The sequence below is a fragment of the Clarias gariepinus genome, chromosome 27 (genome assembly GCF_024256425.1).
Source record: "Clarias gariepinus isolate MV-2021 ecotype Netherlands chromosome 27, CGAR_prim_01v2, whole genome shotgun sequence".
NCBI lineage: Eukaryota > Metazoa > Chordata > Actinopteri > Siluriformes > Clariidae > Clarias > Clarias gariepinus.
This window is the reverse complement of record NC_071126.1, coordinates 19137398-19156960: the sequence shown is the minus strand read 5'-3', so window position 1 is coordinate 19156960 and position 19563 is coordinate 19137398. Positions and strand designations below refer to the sequence as shown.

At 39.8% G+C, this 19563-nt stretch overlaps 2 protein-coding genes across 4 annotated transcripts; one reads left to right on the top strand and one right to left on the bottom strand.

Moving 5' to 3' along the window:
* Positions 1 to 4630: 4630 nt before the first annotated feature.
* pigh (phosphatidylinositol glycan anchor biosynthesis, class H) lies at positions 4631 to 8182 on the bottom strand. Of its 2 annotated transcripts, XM_053488957.1 has the most exons (5): positions 8102 to 8182; positions 7816 to 8017; positions 6331 to 6540; positions 5830 to 5913; positions 4631 to 4705 (listed from the first exon to the last, which is right to left on the bottom strand). In XM_053488957.1, exons 2-5 carry the CDS (start codon positions 7993 to 7995, stop codon positions 4631 to 4633), a joined length of 549 nt encoding a protein of 182 aa, XP_053344932.1. In that variant the 5' UTR covers positions 7996 to 8017; positions 8102 to 8182. The 2 variants fall into 2 exon arrangements, with proteins under 2 accessions (XP_053344932.1, XP_053344931.1); XM_053488956.1 differs by having other exon boundaries at positions 7816 to 8165.
* Positions 8183 to 8630: 448 nt separating this feature from the next.
* On the top strand, positions 8631 to 18809 carry zfyve1 (zinc finger, FYVE domain containing 1). 2 transcript variants are annotated; one of them, XM_053488924.1, is made up of 11 exons: positions 8631 to 11300; positions 11422 to 11926; positions 12059 to 12273; positions 12571 to 12677; positions 13966 to 14074; positions 14168 to 14265; positions 14361 to 14478; positions 14582 to 14752; positions 15068 to 15248; positions 15562 to 15678; positions 17533 to 18809. In XM_053488924.1, the coding sequence occupies exons 1-11, from the start codon at positions 10824 to 10826 to the stop codon at positions 17763 to 17765; spliced, it is 2331 nt and encodes a 776-aa protein (XP_053344899.1). In that variant the 5' UTR covers positions 8631 to 10823; the 3' UTR covers positions 17766 to 18809. The 2 variants fall into 2 exon arrangements, with proteins under 2 accessions (XP_053344899.1, XP_053344898.1); XM_053488923.1 differs by having other exon boundaries at positions 15068 to 15272.
* The last annotated feature ends 754 nt before the right edge of the window (positions 18810 to 19563 follow it).

Sequence of the window (19563 nt, the reverse complement as noted above, 5' to 3'; positions counted from 1 at the left end):
AAAGATTGATTTTAAGACTAACGAGCCAGGTCGAGGTATTAATTAAAGACATTTGATTCTTGTTTACCAAGTTGAAATAAAGGTCATGTTTTTATAATTGTATGAAATGACTTCTATTCTATGAATATCATCCTGTAGTTACAGAGCCACTTAATAAACTGTAAATAAATATCTATAACAATGCAATTGTATGATTAATTATCTTATTATAAGTCATGCCTCTATCACACGCATTAATGTATTTTTATAACACTGGACAGTATATGTAATTTTCAATCACAAACCTTCTGTAAATTCTTTTACAATACTTTGTTTTTAATTTAGTGTTTAAATCCTTTTAGTATTAACGAGTAATTCAAATCACCACACACTCCATATACAGCTCACCTTAACCTCTTACTAAGTGTCTGAACCCGACACCAGCTGTTCTACACAAAGCAGGTGATATCGATATCACGGACGCTTCTTTTCCCCTTCCGACCTCTGACCTCAAACACGTGTAGAGTCAAGTGGTACAAGCCTCAATGCAAATACTTACCACAGTGCTGAATAATCCTGGATTCTGGTTGGGCGGAAAATTCATTCTCTATATAATACAGGTGCATGTCAATAAGTAGGAATATTATAAAGAAAAACCAATCTCAGAGATGTGTTATACAGACGGATGAAGTTTTCTGTAAAGATAAAAGTATTGATTTGAATGTGTTTATGGAAGGAGTCTCCAGTGTCAGTGCATTTTAACAGCAGCCACAATAACAGTTACTGCTTATAACCATGAAGTCAAACCAGGATTCTGGCAAATAAAGGCATAAAAGCGATTACCATTCAGAGTACAGCACAGTACGGTGACGAGACTCGAAACCGCAGTAAAACATTTGAAGGGTGCAAACTTCAGGTCAAGAAGTCTGTACGTCTGTGAATGACGATTCTGCACCTGATCCTTGAAAGTCGATGGTAACATGTCGAAAACTTACGGAAGAGACACATCTGTGTGTGTGTGAATCATTCACCAGCACCACTTACACGTTACAGGAACTCGACTGGGAGTTATCGCCATGTCCCCCGTACAGTCCTGACCGCTCTCCAAAGGAGTTCCTGGGAGGCCAGTGTTTTAGACGTGAATCAGACAGTCCGATCATAAGAAAACTTTCCACCTTGATGGTGTCCAAGCGCTGGTGAAACACTGGGGGATAAGTGCATTAGTGTAGCAGAGGATTATATAGAGACATAAAGGGAGGTTTTACTCATATAACCGTTCTGTTATTCTGTACAATCAAAAGTCCAGCTTTGACTTGTAATAAATGATGTATTACTCGGGATAACCTGATTAAATTGTAGTAATTCATCAATTAATTACTTAAAATGGGTTTAATATGAATCAGTTAACACACACACACACACACACGCCATCTTCCTCAGGTATAACATCCTGATTAAGGCCACACACCACAAAACTAATTAAATCATTATAACCTAATTAAATCCTGTCTCATAAGTGTTTATTACAATCCTGACTATTTTTAAGTTGCTTATCATAACTGTTGATTTCTTTGTAAACAGCTCATTTGATTGACGGGGCAGGCGACTAATCACAGACGTCTTTAAACATTACATGAGCAAAAAATGCTAAATTCCTTTAAAATGACTTCAAACATTTTTTGTTGTTGTTCAGAGGAACTGAGTCTGGTGACGATGCTACGCTCTGGAAGAGGAAAAAATAAACAGTGATTAAAATCTTGTTGAAACCAGCAGAAGCCGGCGTACAGAAACGCAGACGGCCAATCAGAGATCCTGATTTTGAAGATTTTGAAGCTCCCGGCCAAGAAAAGTGTGCAAAAGGTAACATGTGATCAACCAACGAGATCCAAAGACAATCACGTCTTTTTTTTTCTTTTTTTAAAGATGATGAAGAAGAAGAACAAGAAAGCCAAACAGGTAAAATACCAAAATGTACATGATGATTATGATTTCTCCTGCTGGACTGAATGAGATAAGGAGTGTCTTAAACCCTTTAAATTTAAAGCACTTTTCCTAACAATAGACTCGGCACAATGAAACACAGGAACAGAGCAGTGATGAAGATTTGCACAATCCCTCGGGCGACACACAACAATAGTGAGGGCGCAGGAAAGACCACCGGGATTCCCGTCAGCTTCCATACTGTGACAAGTCGAGTAACTGATTATCTAAAGCCGAGAACAATGAGCCGAACTCACACCGAGCCCTCAGTGTTACGCAATCCGAGCCTGTAAGGCAGATACACTTACAGTCTGCACTCGGCTAACACTAACACATTTAAATCTCTACACAGTCAGCACTTCACACACTGAGCTTAGAACCGATACAATTCTGACAATGTTGTGATCTTATGCTCTTTTAAGTTTTCACCATAAATTATATATATATTTTATCAAATAATCTAGACAAATAATTTAATGCGTGTATGATGGTCATATCTTGTTGTAATTGGTTGCTTGTGTGTGTGTTTTTCCCATTAATATAAATTTTTTAATTTTTCCTTGTAAACAAAACATATTATTCCTTAATTTCCAGTTTTAACAACATAAAAATATTAAACTAATATGATTAAACATTAACAATTATAAGTTTATTAATGATATAAAATTATAATTAAGTTTATGAAATAATATACATTATAATGTGTTGTAGTTTATCAAAATATTGTAGATTGTATAATTAAGAATTAAAGCAGCTCGTGGTTTCCTCCTAGTGGTGACGTCAGGTTAGTGCTTTCGTCTGTACAAAAGAAAACATAATACGAAAACGTGCTGACAGGCGAAAAACAACATTTTATTAAAAAGTACATAATCCTAATTTCTTAGCTCTAACAATTCTCTCAAACTATTACCAATACCAAAAAAAAAAGAAAACCCCCCAAAAATTAAAATTTCTAGTAACAATAAAAAAAAATCTGGTTAATCACAGTTTAATAATAGATAACGTATCATCATCATTATCGTGCATCTTACATTCCAGATTTTTATTAGTTAATGTAAAAGAAAAAAATTAATAATTTTTTTTTTTACAAATATGTTGGCGCCCCCTTGGGTTCAGAGTGAAGACACTTATAATACAGCTCTAGAGCAAAGTTAATAATAAAAAAAAAATAATATAAAAAAAATAATTCGGTAGTGTTTTTCTGAATAAGGTTATTTTACAGACCGTTGCATAAATAGTAAATTTTTTGCACATCTTTTACTTACACGACCGCTCAAAAGTTGGGAATCACTTGCAAATTTCTTTGTTTTTGTTTAATGATTAATTTTCTACATTCTACAACAATACTGGAGATTTCAAATCATATAGAATTTGGGATTAAAGTAACAACACGAACAGTCAGTTGTTATTCTAAGGCATGAAGTTCGGCTGATCTGGAACAGTTCCTACAAGAACAGAGTGGATTGTAAAACCCATCAAGCTCCATGATGAAACTGTCTCTCATGAAGACCATCCCAGGAAAACAAGACCAAAACTGAGCTCTGCTGCAGAGGAGACGTTCATTTAGAGTCACCAGCCTCAGAAATCACCAATTAACAACCAGCATCTCAGATTAGAGGCAGAGTAGCAGATATACATCTCAGTCTCAACTGTTCAAAGGAGATTATTACAGAAGAGATTATTGGAGTTAGAAGGGGTGTCCAAACTTTTGAGCGGTAGTGTATGTATTTATATATACTCATTACGGTGTTTAATGACTTAAAACACATACACACATACAGTATTTAGCCAGAAAAAACACTTTCTTTTCACAGAGTTGAAGAAAAAGATTGTATCAAGAGTGTAAAAAGAAATTTGAAATTTGTGAAACAAGCATGAAGGAAATGACCTAAAGCAAAAAAAAAAAAAAACCTAAACACCAGACAACCTAAAAATATTATAATAAAAATTCACACATTTATAAATATTATTCTTTTTATTTTATTATCAAATGATACCTTAATTCTTTAAAAAAAAAAAAAAAATGAAATAATAAATGGTAAGTAAGGGTGCACAAACTTTTGCTCCTAAGTATAAATTCATCTTGAAATGGCGGATGATTATAATTAGTCACAGAGTATTGTTTGTGCTGAGGTATACACGTTTTTTATTTCCCTCTTCTTTCTTTCTTATTTGTTATTAATTTAAGTTTATTAATTTCATTTCTTTTTGTTTCAGCAGCTATGAAGAGTCGCAACCTTGATCAGTTTCTCTTTCTTTCTTTCTTTCTAAATTAAAGTTTAAACGCGAAAAAATCTCATTAGCATTACAGTTTTATTTCTGACTGTTAAACAGCGCTGACACTGGAGACTCCTTCCATTCCTGCTACGTAAACATAAACATCTCCTTACAAGAACCTTCACAACGTGAACATTATATACGACCTGTGTACGGCTGCGCTGACGGAGTGGAAACTCCTGACTGATTCAGTCTGAACTCTCAGTCACGGCTCACGTGGAAACTCGGACAGACGTTTTTTACGTGCTTTTGTTAGAGGATTTTCTGCTGAAGGGAAATAATGAAGAGAGAGAGAGAGAGAGAGAGAGAGAGAGAGAGAGAGAGATTCGGGGAATGCTGCAGGACCAGACGCGGTGACGTTTCTACCTCCGTCTCCTGAGCAGACGCCATGTTGTCATGGCGTCTGTCCGATGATCTCCTGACAGCTCCTGTAGACTCGCACCAGGCAGCTCAGCTGCGGCTTCGAGCTCTGGCGGAAAAGCGCAAACCGCTAGCATTCCCTCTTATAGCTTCTCATCGAGCGACTCGATTACATCACAACCATCAAGAGTAAAGTAATGTAGTATATGATTAAAATTTTTGTTAATAAAATAAAATAAAACATCATAAGAGTTCGAGCTTAATATCATCATGATTTGAACTATTGACTTTATACTCCCTCACTGCAGTGTGACAAGGTCTATTAAAGCTTCCACTTTAATTTCATTAAAGTTTCAAAGATTGAGTATTAAGTATTGGCACCCCCTGGGATACAACTGGCTGACCGGACGTCTGAGTCTTCCTCAGGGACACGGAGAGACTGAGGACATGACCAGAGCGTGGGGAAAAAAATAACAGGAACGATGTGGAACATTAACATTTAATCTGTTATCGAGAGCGACTTACAAAAGTGCTTTAAAGTTTCCACCATTAGACCTCTCTTTAAACAATGTTTCCAGGTTGCGGGGTAAGAAGAAGGGGCAGGAGTAGTTCAGTGGTCGCAGGTTCAAACCCCAGCACCACCAATCTACCGCTGTTGGGTCCCTGAGCAAGGCCCTCAACTCTCAGCTACTCAGATATAGATATAAAGAGATAACAATGTAAGTCCCTCTGGACTAGGGGATCGTAAATGTAGATGTTTGTACCATCAGTCTAACACTTTTGGGAAGGTTTTCACTAATTTTTTGAGGTCTTAAGCCAAATACCCAAGAAATAGATAGGTCTTTAGTCAAAACTAGATAACAAGGGAAAAAAATCTTAATTTGTCTATGAAATAAAAAGGTTTAAATGTAAAACCTTAGGGTGCATAAACTTTTTGCTCTCAACGTCTAAATACAGCTCGAAATGGCTTAAGATTAAAATCGATCACATGCAGCTGTTTATGGAGGGTGATTGTTTTCCTAAAACTGAACACGAACCTTGTGGCAGACTGAAGGATTTGAACTCGCAACCTTCTGCTAATCAGAAGCTCAGAGGATAAAAAGCTGAAACCCTGTGCTGTTTATACTTCATAATTATTTTTTTATTATTATGGTCTTCATCACTAATCCCAGCTCCTCCTCCTCCTCCTGAGGAACCAGTACCAGTGAGTGAGAGAGTGAGACCAGTACAAACCTGGAAAAGCGGCACGACGCTGCTGACTCCGTCAGGCTCCGCGGGATCCTTCAGCAAAATGCACAGGTAGTAGATGATGTTTTGCTGAAAAGAAAAGAAGAAAAGATTATTATAGTTTCGGGGTAGGAGGGGCTTGTCTCTCTCTCTCAGACTTTCTCCTGTCAATCATACTAAAAAATGACCAATCGAGGTAATATATGAGCTCATGCATGCGGGTGAGGGCGGACTGCACTTTCCTCCGAGTGTACTACAGCTCCTGCAATGCAGAAGTTGATGCGACGGATTTCTTCACGCTTTGCACAACAGATACCAAAGATTGTAGAACCAAAGGGTCAAGCTCCTTTATGAGCTTCCAGTCACATGACACCAGTTGTAGGAGTTTTTTATCATGTTTACTATTGAGAATCTCAATCAAAAACTTTGACAACACTCGTACTGTATGCCTAGCTCCGCCCCCTCAACCCGAGGCGGTTCTTCTAAACGACATCCCCGTTTCCTCACCATGTAGATGGCCTCGTTGATGACGATATCTTTGATCCTGCTCATCTCGATGAAGGTGGTGCTCTCGCGGCCCGAGGCGTACGCCGAGGACAGCTGGACGCCGAGCGAGCCGACCACCAGCAGCGTCTCGTGGTCCACCTTGACGAAGTGAACGTGCAGCAGCATTCCCAATAACGTCACGAAGATGGCACCGGATAGAACCGTCGTGTTCTACGACACACATACACCATGTTTCTATAGCAACAGCTCAAAACATTACATTTTGTCCAAACTCTCAATCAATAAGAGGTTTATATTTTTTTTATATTAATCAATTAGATTTTTTTTTTTTCATGTTTCTGGTGATGATGGAGCACCACTTACGATATAATCAGACACACATGTTTTTTCTTAATGTCATGGGTTATCGCTGAGCATTATATACAAATGCTAAAAAAATATATATATATTTTAAAGGTTTCTGATTCCAGGATTATGATTTGTTTCTTTATGTAACCAGTTATTTTTCTCCACCAAAACATATCCCTGTGTGATTTAAAAAGAAAAAAAAAAATCATAAACAATAAACATAGTTTATAAATAATTCTGCCCCGAGTGCAGAGGCTTCCGAGCGACGCAACAGAAATGCATTCTTATGGTGTAACATTATAAAAAATCAGAAACCTCTGATCTGCCTTTTTCTCCAAACTCTGTGAGCGGATTAGTCTCAAACCCACTCATTACACAGACCTAAACCACAGTGAATGAGTTGTGAGACTATGAAGGTATTTGAGGAGGTAAAACATCGCTGTTTCTTTACGATCTTACGTGTGGCGCACTCTAAACTATTCACACATTTTCATTCCTTGTGGTGCGATTAAATTAATGGTCAAGTTTGTTTAAAAATAAAACAATCAAAACAAATAAAACAATCATGGCGGATGACAGAGATACATGCTGCTCAAGAACAATGTAGCTTTTTTGTTTGTTTGAATTTTAAGTTAAACTCTGTTTGAAGTTAGTTTGTTTTGTTTTAATGCTGTGCTTGGTTTTTTAAGCGAGAATACTTGATGTTTTAAGAAACAGGACACATTTAAATACTCCTTAAACTTTTTTTAAAGGTTAAAACTGTAATCTGACAAATCAAGGTTATTTATAAAATCATGGTAGTTTTATTTAGCACTGAGGTATTGTAATAATATCGTATGACAAGGTGAATGGTACAGTAATTTCCATTCCAACTGATTACTGACCAGTTCACAGTCCGTACAGACCTAGTTTCACCCACACTGCGTCCGACAGTTAGTATAATTATCAACTGTAGAACTCCTGTGACTGCAGAGTGACGTGTGTAGTTAAACTTCCCAGTGCCGTTACTGGCTAATATCAGCACTCACAAATATTTAATGATGGAAATCATGTCACAAATGAAGAAACTTTTTCTCTGTAACTAAACCATGATGAGAGTTACTCTATAACATGAGTACAGTGAGTGCACCTGGGTACCTGTGTGAGATAAAAGCCAGCATACGCGAGCAGCCAGACGCCGCAGGTGAACACCATCACCCTGACCAGAGAGAGTTTAGCAGAGCTGACGGTGAACTCTCTGCAGAAAGCTGAATAATCCTGGCAGGACAGTCTGATGGCTTTCCCATGGATGTCTCTGAACTCTTCCTTCTCAGCCATGTTGGATAGAAAACCTATAGAACTACAAAGAATTCGTGTTATTATTTCTATATTTCTATTTAAAAACTATTACTATTTATAATTACTGAGGTTTTGCATCATTAACCTCAAAGATTAAGTTTATAAACAAACAAAAAGCCTTGCAGAAAGAAATCCGTGGACAGACATGGCAGCATGACCTTCAAATCTTGAGCGCGTTGCATTTTGGGTAACTGAGTTGTACGTGGATGTAAATGTCCCTTATCTTAACATTCTGGTTAAAAATACTAATTTTGCAACACATTTATTTTGAAATATGACATCATTCCAAGTGAAGTTTAAAATTTAAATGAAATTAAAAGGTATAATTATTTTTAAATGTTTAACAAGCTCTGTAAAATGACTTCATATCCCGAGAAACCTTGCGACGCACGACCTTCGACCTTTAGACAAAAACAACTCGATCAGCTGATGTGACTAGGCAACCCTTCTTTCCTACCCGTATTCATAAAACCCCGCCTTCTCAACAGCGATTGGCTGGTAATTTGTATAGCGCCGCTAATACAAATCGATTATCCAATCATAATTCGAGTAGCTAATACGGTCAACCAATCATCGCGTAAGGGGTGGGATTTTGTCGAATATGGTTAGGGGAAGAAAAATATCTCTGGCAGCAAGATTCTACCGGGGAGGAGAGAGATTTATGTGTATTTTTAAAACAAATCTGTTAACAAACTTGTTTTTTTTAGATAGTCGACGTCTTCCTGTGAATAATCAGCGTATTATGCTACACACGGAGGCTTGTCTTGCAGAAAAACGCGATGTTGGGAGAGCACTTGTTTTGGTGTTTTGCTAGCTCAGTAACAACCTCATCATCTGGGTAACGTAGACTTCACTTTACAGCGAGATTTAGCACGGGAGTAAATAAATATATATATTTAATTAGATAGATGTGTAGCCGTAAACATCGTATTCAATTGCTAATGTTTCTAAGCTTAACGAACAAAAGCTGATGACGTCAACAGCGCTCACGACCAGCCTGTTTTAACCCAATTTAAAAATAAAATAAAATAGTAAATTAAAAGATTAATTTGCGAATAATTCTCGCTAAAAATTGGTTATGCACCTCGGACGTGTTTAGATATAGATCACAAGTAGACTGCTATTGTATTATATTATATATTGTTTTCAGAAATATATAGCGTGATTTAACAGTTTTATTTATTTAACATTAAAACTAAATATGTCTAAATGTATACACAGTAGATAAAGAGATACTTTCCCCCTCATAATATCTACCGTATTATTTCTATTGTATTGTTTTTAGGTTCAAACTGACTTTATTATGTAAATTTAGTCTGACTTCCGGTCAGCCACTTCCGGTTTATTTTCGGGTTTATATTATTAGTTTTTTTTTCACCTTCAAAGATAACATTACTAGAAAATATAATTTTTAGTTTATTTAAAGTTAATTAAGTTCTAAATATAAATTTATTGCTACTATTGTATTGTTGTTACGTTCAAGCTTCCGGTTAATAATTAATTAGTTAATTATTTTTTCCCAACCCCCCAGGAGATAAAATTACCACACAATATAATTTTATTGAAGTAATTTTTTAAAGATGAATAACTGCTAAATATAAAATTGTTTTTATTACTATTATATTGTTAGGTTCAAACTGGCGTTATTACATAATTTGTCCGACTTCCGGTCAATTACTTTCGGTTAATAAATGATTTAGTAACTTATTTTTTCTACCCTCAGGAGATAACTTCTAAATAAAAATTTGTAAAAAAAAATAAATAATAATAATAGTAATAAAAAACAAAAAACAAGCTAAGCTGTTAAATTGGTACAAACTGGAAAGTTTTAGTTTTTTCAAGATATTTAATGTTGGAAAAAAATGATAAATTAAACATTTTTTTTTTAAGTATTACACATTGAATACATAAATAAACTTGCTTCAATTATTTCTACATTTATGTATTCAGTTTAATATTGAATTAAAAAGATATAATTTGTGGTTTCATTTGATGGAAGTTACGCTCATCGGCTAACCTAAAATATCAGTTGCCATGACAACAAATCCAGTCAAGGGTTAGCTACAATAATAAATCTAAATATTAAATAAATCTTAATTAAATGAGGATTAAGCTAGCCAAGTGTCACCTTCTTTACAGTTTGTTCTCTATTCAGTAGTTACACTCTCGATCAATTAGCGCTACGTCTAGCTAAACATTTAGTTTGTTAACTATCTCTAATTCTGCATTTTACGTTCTCATTTATCCGTTGTGAAAAAGCACTACCAAGTTATTCTAGTTGTACCACATTTCTTTTTGTCATTTGATTTCTTAGATTGTTTGTTTAGCTGCTTTATCGATCGTTTAAAGCTAACATCGCTAACAAATCAAGCAGAAGTCTTGTATGTAGAATATAAAGAAAGGTACAACCTGTACCCGTGTCCGAATTATTATTATTATTATTATTATTATTATTATTATTCTTTCTTATTTCCTTTGTTTAAATGTGGTGGATAGTTCTATATTCACTATAACACGTTATCTTTAAAATAAAATAATAAAAAAAAACAAGTCAAGTCTGTAACAAACAGTTCAATCAACAAGGCTGACTGACTCAATTAAATTCTGAATTGTATTTTGGTGCTCTGAAACACTCCTCTTGAATTCGCTGACATATCCTGATCGATAAAAATGTTATAATGAATTGATCTGGAAGGTTTAGGGTGACCGGTTAATCCTCTGGTACAGTTTTTTTTTCCCTTGAGTAAGTAGACGTTCCTTTGGGTCACGTCCTCTTCCTCCCGTGACGTCAGTAGTTTAGAGGCAAAATGAGTGGCGTCGGAGATAAGGGTGTAAACGGGGCGCTGGTCTGTCAGGAGAGTTACGCGTGCGGCGGATCGGACGAAGCAGCCTACGAGTGCGATGAATGCGGCAGCTTGCAGTGCACACGCTGTGAGCTCGAGCTGCACCGCCAGGAGCGCATGCGCAACCACGACCGGGTCCGAATAGCGCCGGGCCACGTACCGTTCTGTGACCAATGCAAAGGACACGCAGGCAGCCCGCCTAACGGCTCCCGGCACAGGGCCGTGGTGCGCTGTCAGGGCTGCAAGATAAATTTATGCCTGGACTGTCAGAAGCGGACGCACAGCGGCGTGAGCAAGAGGAAACACCCGCTGATCGCTTACCCACCATGCAAAGCACCTGAAAAGAACCCTACCGCTGGTGATGAAGAAGCAGACGATGGGAAAGCTCAGCTGGAAAAAGTGCACAGCTTCCTTCTGGTGGATGAGAAAGAGGAAATGCAGGTACGGGGCTTTGTATAGTAGAGCACAGGATATTGTAGAGTATTGTAGATAAAATTTAAAATTAATAAAATTAATAATTAAAAATAAAATTTTTGACTGTTGATGCTCGATTTGTTAACAGGTAAAGGACGCAGACGAGTTCGTCAGTAGACTAGGTTGCGCCCCAGATGAACTTCTGAAGGTGGTGTCCATCTTCGGTAACACAGGCGAAGGCAAATCCCACACCCTCAACCACACGTTCTTCAGAGGCCGGGAGGTGTTCAGGACTTCTCCTACGCAGGAGTCCTGCACGGTGGGCGTGTGGGCGGCCATGGACCCGCTCCACAGGGTAGTGGTCGTGGACACCGAGGGCCTCCTGGGAGCCGGAACTAATCAGGGCCAGCGCATTCGTCTCCTTCTGAAGGTCCTGGCCGTGTCTGATCTGGTGATTTACCGCACACACGCCGACCGGCTGCACGACGACCTCTTCAAGTTCCTGGGCGACGCCTCGGACGCGTATTTGAAGCATTTCACCAAGGAGCTGAAAGCCACCACGGCCCGGTGCGGTCTGGACGTGCCACTTTCCACGCTGGGCCCGGCTGTCATCATCTTTCACGAAACCGTCCACACCAAATTACTGGGCTCAGGTCAGGAATATCAGGTTTTCTGTTTTTAAAAGAAATCAGCAACCTTACTGTGACTTTTTAAAACATCAACATAATCGCTGGAAAATACAAAAATGTAATAAAATTAATTAAAAAAATATATATTGCCTGTAGACAAGCCCTCCGAATCGGCAGAACGTCTTCTCCAGGAGCGTTTCCGCAAGCTTGGCCTCTACCCCGAGGCATTCAGCTCTATCCAGTACAGAGGTACTCGAACCTACAACCCTCCGACTGACTTCAGCGGTCTGCTGCGGAGCGTGGAGCTGCAGCTGGACAACACCACCACACGCTCTCCACGCACCGCCAGCGTCATCTACAAAGCCCTCAATGTGAGTTTCTCATTCATTTCTACATTTTCAGGAACCGCACCAAGAACATCAGATTTTTTTTGCAGTAATTAGTAATAACATAAAACAGCAGTACTAATTGCATTTACAATACATTGTACAGTTAAATAAAGAATTATTATATTTCAGTAACTAATTATTGTATAATAACTACACAGCAGTAACATTTCATTAGTCAGTCATGATTGAAACTCTACAACAATAATTTTAACAACAAGTCTGAAAGAAATGTTGGCTATAAGGTCTTGTGTGTGTGTGTGTGTGTGTGTGTTGTATCAGGCCCTGAGTGAGCGGTTTAGTGGTGAGATCCCTGACGAGCACCTGTCCAGTAACTCCTTCTTCCCTGATGAATATTTTACCTGCTCCAGCATCTGTCTGAGTTGTGGGTGAGTGTCGTATCAACAGCACTGGTGTGCACTGTGTGCCCTTCTCTACCTTTACACTAAACCCTGCTCTGGACTTCTGTATCTCTAGACTAAAACCTGCCCCGGACTTCTGTATCGCTAGACTCAGCTGTGCACTTCTCTACCCCTAGACTAAACCCCACTCAGGAGTATTGTACCTCTAGACTAAATCCCTCGTCAGACTTCTGTGTCCCTAAACCAAACCCCGCCCGAACATCTGTAACCCTAGACTAAAACCTACTCTCAACCTCTGTACCTCTAGACTAAACCCCACTCTGGACTACTGTACCTCCAGACTAAACACCTCTCTGACTATTTTGTACCTTCAGACTAAACCCCTCTCTAACCTTTTTGTACCTCCAGACTAAACCCCTCTCTGACCCTTTTGTACCTCCAGACTAAAACCCTCTCTGACCTTTTTGTACCTCCAGACTAAACCCCTCTCTGACCTTTTTGTCCCCCCAGACTAAACCCCTCTCTGACCTTTTTGGACCTCCAGACTAAACCCCTCTCTGACCTTTTTGGACCTCCAGACTAAACCCCTCTCTGACCTTTTTGGACCTCCAGACTAAACCCCTCTCTGACCTTTTTGGACCTCCAGACTAAACCCCTCTCTGACCTTTTTGGACCTTCAGACTAAACCCCTCTCTGACCGTTTTGGACCTCTAGACTAAACCCCTCTCTGACCTTTTTGGACCTCTAGACTAAACCCCTCTCTGGCCTTTTTGTACCTCCAGACTAAACCCCTCTCTGACCTTTTTGTACCTCCAGGCTAAACCCCTCTCTGACCTTTTTGGACCTCCAGGCTAAACCCCTCTCTGACCTTTTTGGACCTCCAGGCTAAACCCCTCTCTGACCTTTTTGGACCTCCAGACTAAACCCCTCTTTGACCTTTTTGGACCTCTAGACTAAACCCCTCTCTGACATTTTTGGACCTCCAGACTAAACCCTGCCAAAGACTTCTGTACCTCTAGAGTAATCCCCACCCAGGACTTTTGCATCTTTTGCTTAAACCCCACCCTAGAGTTCTGTACCTCTGGAACTCTGGTTTACCATTTTTGGTGTTTTCTGAGCTCCTAGCACAACGGATTTAACTAACCAGCTAATTATCAGCCATTTTATGAATAGAACTGCATGTAGCAGAGCAGAGAAAACTGTAAAACGTGCAAGGGGTCCTTCAGGACCAGGGTTGGGAATCACTGCTTTAGACTAAACCCTGTTCTGGACTTCTGTACCTCTAGACTAATCCATGCTGTGGTCTGGTTTTCAGCTCAGGCTGCAAGAACAGCATGAACCACCTGCGGGAGGGCGTGAGCCACGAGGCCAAGCACCGCTGCCGCTACTCCGCCCAGTACGACAACCGCATCTACACCTGCAAGGTACATCGCGCTGGGTCCTCTAACTGTGTGTCCTCTCTGCACAGGTGCTTAGGGATATGATCTGATGTCCAGTATGTTTGTTTCACTTTGTAGGCGTGCTACGAGAGCGGTAAGGAGGTGATCGTGGTTCCTAAGACCACAGCGTCCTCAGACTCGCCCTGGTTTGGTTTGGCCATTTATGCCTGGTCTGGGTGAGTGAGTCCTGAGATTGAACAGTGTGGCGCTGGATGATGATGATGATGATGCGTCAGGGCTGAAGGGTAAATTCTAATGCTTGTCTTTGCAGGTATGTGATTGAGTGTCCAAACTGTTCAGTGATCTACAGAAGCAGGCAGTACTGGTACGGGAACCAGGACCCGGTGGACACCGTGGTCCGTACTGAAATACACCACGTTTGGCCAGGGGTGAGGGGATTTTTTTTGTTTGTTTTGTTTTTAGGAATGTTTTCTAGGACACTGCAAACACTCCTGCTTACCAACCTGATGATTATTTTTTCCCCTAATGCAGTCGAACGGGTTCTCGAAGGACAACAACAACGCTGCACAGAGACTACTGGACGGAGTGAACTACATGGCCCAGTCCGTGTCTGAGCTGAGCGTCAAGCCCGCCAAAGCCGTCACTTCCTGGCTCACCGACCAGATCGCCCCGGCTTACTGGAAACCCAACTCGCTCATACTCGTAAGTTGTAAGCACTCAAATTGCCAAATGGTTTCGATATTTTCAAGGCTTGAGCTCGTTGAAACTCATCTGTTGGTTTGTTACAAAACTCGCCTTGAAACTTTTTGATCCCACCTTGTAAAACTCCTCTAGCTAATTAAATGGAGGAAAAACCCTGGTCTAGACACGAGACGTTTTAATATACACCATATCTTTCCGTAAATGGTCAGTTCAGGTTAAGATGCAGACATAGATTATATACAGTATATATATCCTGTATATGTCACATGGTGTTGATTATGATTATTTGGGCTTGTGGTAAAAATGTCTCTGCAGACCTGCTCCAAGTGCGGCGAGGTGTTTAACGATAGCGATACGAAGCACCACTGCCGGGCATGCGGAGAAGGCTTCTGTGACGGCTGCTCGTCTAAGAGCAGACCCGTACCCGAGAGAGGATGGGGTCTGGCCCCTGTCAGGGTGTGTGACGCCTGCTTCCAAAACCGAGGAATCCCAGAGGGTGAGAATATGGACACGCATACAGGCAGGTCTAGAAGTGTTCGGACAAGGACACACAACAGATTTGGGTTTTTTACCGTTGTTTGAGAACAGGGCGGATTTAAAATGAAAGAAGTTGAGATTTGTTAAAAGTGTCAACTTTTAGCTTTAATTCAGGACTTTTGAAAATTTTTAACAGTTTAAAATTAAAGGCATTTTTTTTTTTCAGCAAACTTGCATATTGTGATAAATTATATTTGATCATTATTGAAAATAGACCCCAATTCAATTATTAAATGCGGTATAAAAATTTGTCTGCCTGTAAATGTTAACAGAGCTGTTGGACGCTGCTTTGGAGGAGGAGGAGAGCGGGACGCTGATCGCCAGGAAAGTGGGAGAGGCCGTACAGAACACTTTAGGAGCCGTGGTCACTGCCATAGACATCCCTCTGGGTGCGTGTTGCTGCACTCTCGACACTTAAATACCTTATCGTTACATGGTTACAGCACGATAACCCAGTACAAGAGGATTAGTGGCTGAATGACGATCATATAAATGAACTAATCAATCAAACACATTAACACAGATGAAACAGCACAGCTCAGGGTGTGTAACTCTAACTGGAGGTTGTTACACATATACAGGTAGTCCCAGAGTTACGAATATCCAAGTTACAACCTTCTGCAGATATGAACGGGCCGCGGTTCTTTGAACATTTGTAGATGCAGACAAATCACGAAAGTAGCTCATGTGTGTTGTACAAAAAATAGACAACTGCAGTGCACCAGATACCAATATTTACAATTATATACGATATTTTCGGGGTGTAAGTGAATGTATAAAATGTCTAAAGTCCGGTATAGTGTGTGTATGTGTGTGTGTGTGTTTTTAATAAATCAGTCCATGATAATAGAAAATGTCTGTCCTGTAAAGCTTTCCTGATGGTGAATAATCCTAATTTCAGAAAATCCTTAACAAGACAGAGTTTATAGAACGAAACAGTTCTGAGACAAAATGGCGTCCAGGATTCCCCTCGCGATATAAAGGCGCAGAGGCAACACTGTTGGCGTGATTCATTTCCTTAGGCGCAGTTACGGTTTTGTGTGGGGAAAGGGGACAGAGATTAAGTGAAGTGTATTGGTATGATTTACATTGTATATTCGCGTCAAAGGTGTATAAGACGCACCTTGTCTGACTTAAGAACAAATCCGACTTATGAACAACGTGCTCCAGGAATGGAACTTCGGGGACGACCTGTACCAATAATATACTATATTTTGATGTCCATTGAGTTATGGCTTGGTTTGTTTGTCACTGTGGCATGAAAAGAGCTCAATTACACTTACTTCAACAAAACCATTTTTAGCTTAGTGTATTATTTTAGTTTTTATAAAATTTGTATCATTTAATACACAATTTTCTCTGTTTTAACAAAGATTACAGCAGCTTATTAGCAAGTGTAAAAGTTTGCACACCCTCAGACATGCTCTTGTGCAGGTCTGTAAGTCCAGATGGTCTGCAGCTTGTGTTTGAGAGAGTGTACAGTAGGTGGCGTGCTTTAGGCCCGACAGTGGGGTTAACATGGTTAGCTATAAAAGCTGTTGTTTTCTCTGACTCCACCAGAAAATATGTCTACTCTCAAATTAAATCACAGTCAGCTTATACTTTTCAGCTTCAATATACTTGTACAGAAACCTGCAAGAAGTAAATACACCCCTCCATAGTTTCATGATCAAATGTATGCAGCAACATTTTATATATTATGACTACTGTTTGTTTCCTTTTTTTCTTACATGCCCATCTTTAAGCATGACTAGAAGGAACAATTCCTAGAGGTAGACTGTCCCAGAGAAGAATAGATAGGAATGTTAAAAATCACTCTTTGTACGGTTCAGAGGATTATAGTTCAATTAAAATTAAAAGAAAAAGAGCAAAATGTTTAAGAGTCACGACATCATGAGCGGAGGCTTCTGAAAGACGACATCATGCTGTTTTAAGATCTGTTTAGAACAACGTCATTCCAGTTGTTGCTCTTGAAAAGCTGCTAAGCAAAAATCAACAAAGTATAGTTTACAACAAGTTTAGTTCATACAACTACGCGTAGTGCGTCTTTACTTCTTGCATGTCTGTATAGACAGATGCACAAACACGTGTACACACTATATATATGACACGCTTTCGACTAAGTGCTCTAGTGTGAAACAGTCATTTCATTAACAGGTTAACACAATACTGTTTACGCTGTGTATTACACTACCATGAAACCCCACTCATGCTGCACATTCCCATTCCGTCTTCCCCACCAGGACTGGTTAAAGAGGCAGCGCGGCCGGCGTACTGGGTTCCCGACCAGGACATCCGTTGCTGCTCTCAGTGCCAGCGCGAGTTTAACGCCCGTCTCTCCATCCATCACTGCCGGGCCTGTGGACAGGGCGTGTGTGACGGCTGCTCACCCGACCGCCGCGCCGTCCCGTCCCGCGGCTGGGATCATCCCGTACGAGTGTGTCTCGCGTGCAACCAGAAACCCGGAGACCTTTAGCAGGACCGGATTTCCGACACCGCGGACCGGGTCCGAGCCGCGTCAGAGGAGAAGCTGTGCGCGCCAGTCGGCACCTCTCCGGTCAAACAGAGACTCAAGTATCGTGTTTAATTTGCAGCTTAAATTAATTATTTCTTTTCTCATGGGAGAATGTTATTTTGACAATCCGTTATATGATCCCTAATACATACACAATCATATCCGCATCACATCCACCGTTACAGTCTGCATGAATCCAGGGAATCTTTGTACTGTAACGATGGGCGGGACGCTGGCAGGGCAGGCCTTAGGACGCCGCTTCGTCGCTCGTTCTGCTTCTTAACGTCTTCCCCCACAAGGAGAAATCTCTTAGTTTTGTTTTGGTATTCATATCCTTGTTACATTATGTCCGTTTGAATTAAAATTATTTCCCTGTTACAGAGGAGGTTATACACTATTATTATTATTACTATAAGTTTAATTTGAACATTTTTTTTTTATTTCCTTTAACACACAACCACTACCTTCTTCACACAGCGCAGCGAATACACTCCATCACTTTCAGTAGTGACCTGTGGAACACGTGCCAAAACTGGACTCGCCAAAAAAAAAAAAAAAACAAGACTGAGTGGTTGTGCATTTAAATTTGTTAAGACACAGCGAGACGTAGTGACTGCATGCTGTACTTGTTCATATTCATGTTCCTGGGCCTTTCAAGAAATGTGAGGAAGTTTTGGCTCATTTTCTGCATCTCACTACTGAAGTGATGCGTGCGCGTGTGTGTGTGTGTGTGTGTGTGTGTGTGTGACTGTAATTGTATCTTCTGACAATGGCGTGAGCTCCTCGTTGTATTCCTCAGGACGTCATCCTGCACAGTAATTCGGAAAACCCGGTTTTAATCTGTGTTATTTCAGTTTGCTTTTATTTATCATCACGTTGTACAAGATTCCAGTAAGATCTCGTCCAGCTCAGAGTTTATTATGACAAGGGAGCTTCTGTTATAGAAAAATCACCCTCTTAAGTGTAATCTATCACTCGTCATCAGACTGTACGATGTATAGAAAACTACAGAGCCCCTAAAGGGACATGGGTAAGGGGAGAAAAAAACAGTTGAACGAAAATAAAAAACAGGACATGAGAGGCAAAAAACAAACAAAAAAACGGGCCATATGGGGAAAAACAATAAAAAATAAATCAAGACCACGTGACTCATACTTCAGATCAATCTTCCCTTCCAGTGCCAAAACTGAATCTCTTTATATTTTAGGCCAAACTGAAAGTAAAACTTAGTAATTCTCATGTGTTTGTCAACCACATGTAACTCTAATCCAAGTATTATCTTGCCTGTTTGCTTCTTCTTCTTGGTTGGCAGCAGGCTTTTAGGTGAATTACTGACACTCGCTGAACTGGATTGGAAACTCTCAATGAACTAAATCGGTAACACTGAAGCCTCGAGTTTTGCGAGATCTCGCAAAATATTTGCGAGATCTCACAAAACTTCACTAGGGTTCCTTTTTTGCATCCCATGTCTCTCTCTTTTTATTTTTTTCAAATAAATCTTTTCTACCCATGTGCCATGCCCTGTTTTTTTCCCCTCAGATTTAAAATATATATATATATTTTTTTTTTTTTTTTCCACCCATGTCTCTTAAGGAGCTTCCTACAAAACAGCCTCCCTTAACCAAAAGTGCACTCGTACAGCTAGCTGTCTTATGAGTTAATCACCTCCTGTTGGTGCATTTTAGATAAACGCTTATACTTGAAAATTTTAGATAAAACAAACAAAAAAATGACTCACACTGCCACAACCCGTCAGCAT

Excerpts from the sequence above, each read along its gene's own strand:
- pigh (XM_053488957.1), bottom strand. The coding sequence starts at position 7,995 with ATGGCTGAGAAGGAAGAGTTCAGAGACATCCATGGGAAAGCCATCAGA. Across the intron at positions 6,541-7,815 it reads CTGGCTTTTATCTCACACAG|AACACGACGGTTCTATCCGG; the intron begins GTACCCAGGTGC and ends TGTGTGTCGTAG. Across the intron at positions 4,706-5,829 it reads GCGTCGTGCCGCTTTTCCAG|AGCTCGAAGCCGCAGCTGAG; the intron begins GTTTGTACTGGT and ends CTTTTCCGCCAG.
- zfyve1 (XM_053488923.1), top strand. The coding sequence starts at position 10,824 with ATGAGTGGCGTCGGAGATAAGGGTGTAAACGGGGCGCTGGTCTGTCAG. Across the intron at positions 12,274-12,570 it reads TCATCTACAAAGCCCTCAAT|GCCCTGAGTGAGCGGTTTAG; the intron begins GTGAGTTTCTCA and ends GTGTTGTATCAG. Across the intron at positions 12,678-13,965 it reads AGCATCTGTCTGAGTTGTGG|CTCAGGCTGCAAGAACAGCA; the intron begins GTGAGTGTCGTA and ends TCTGGTTTTCAG.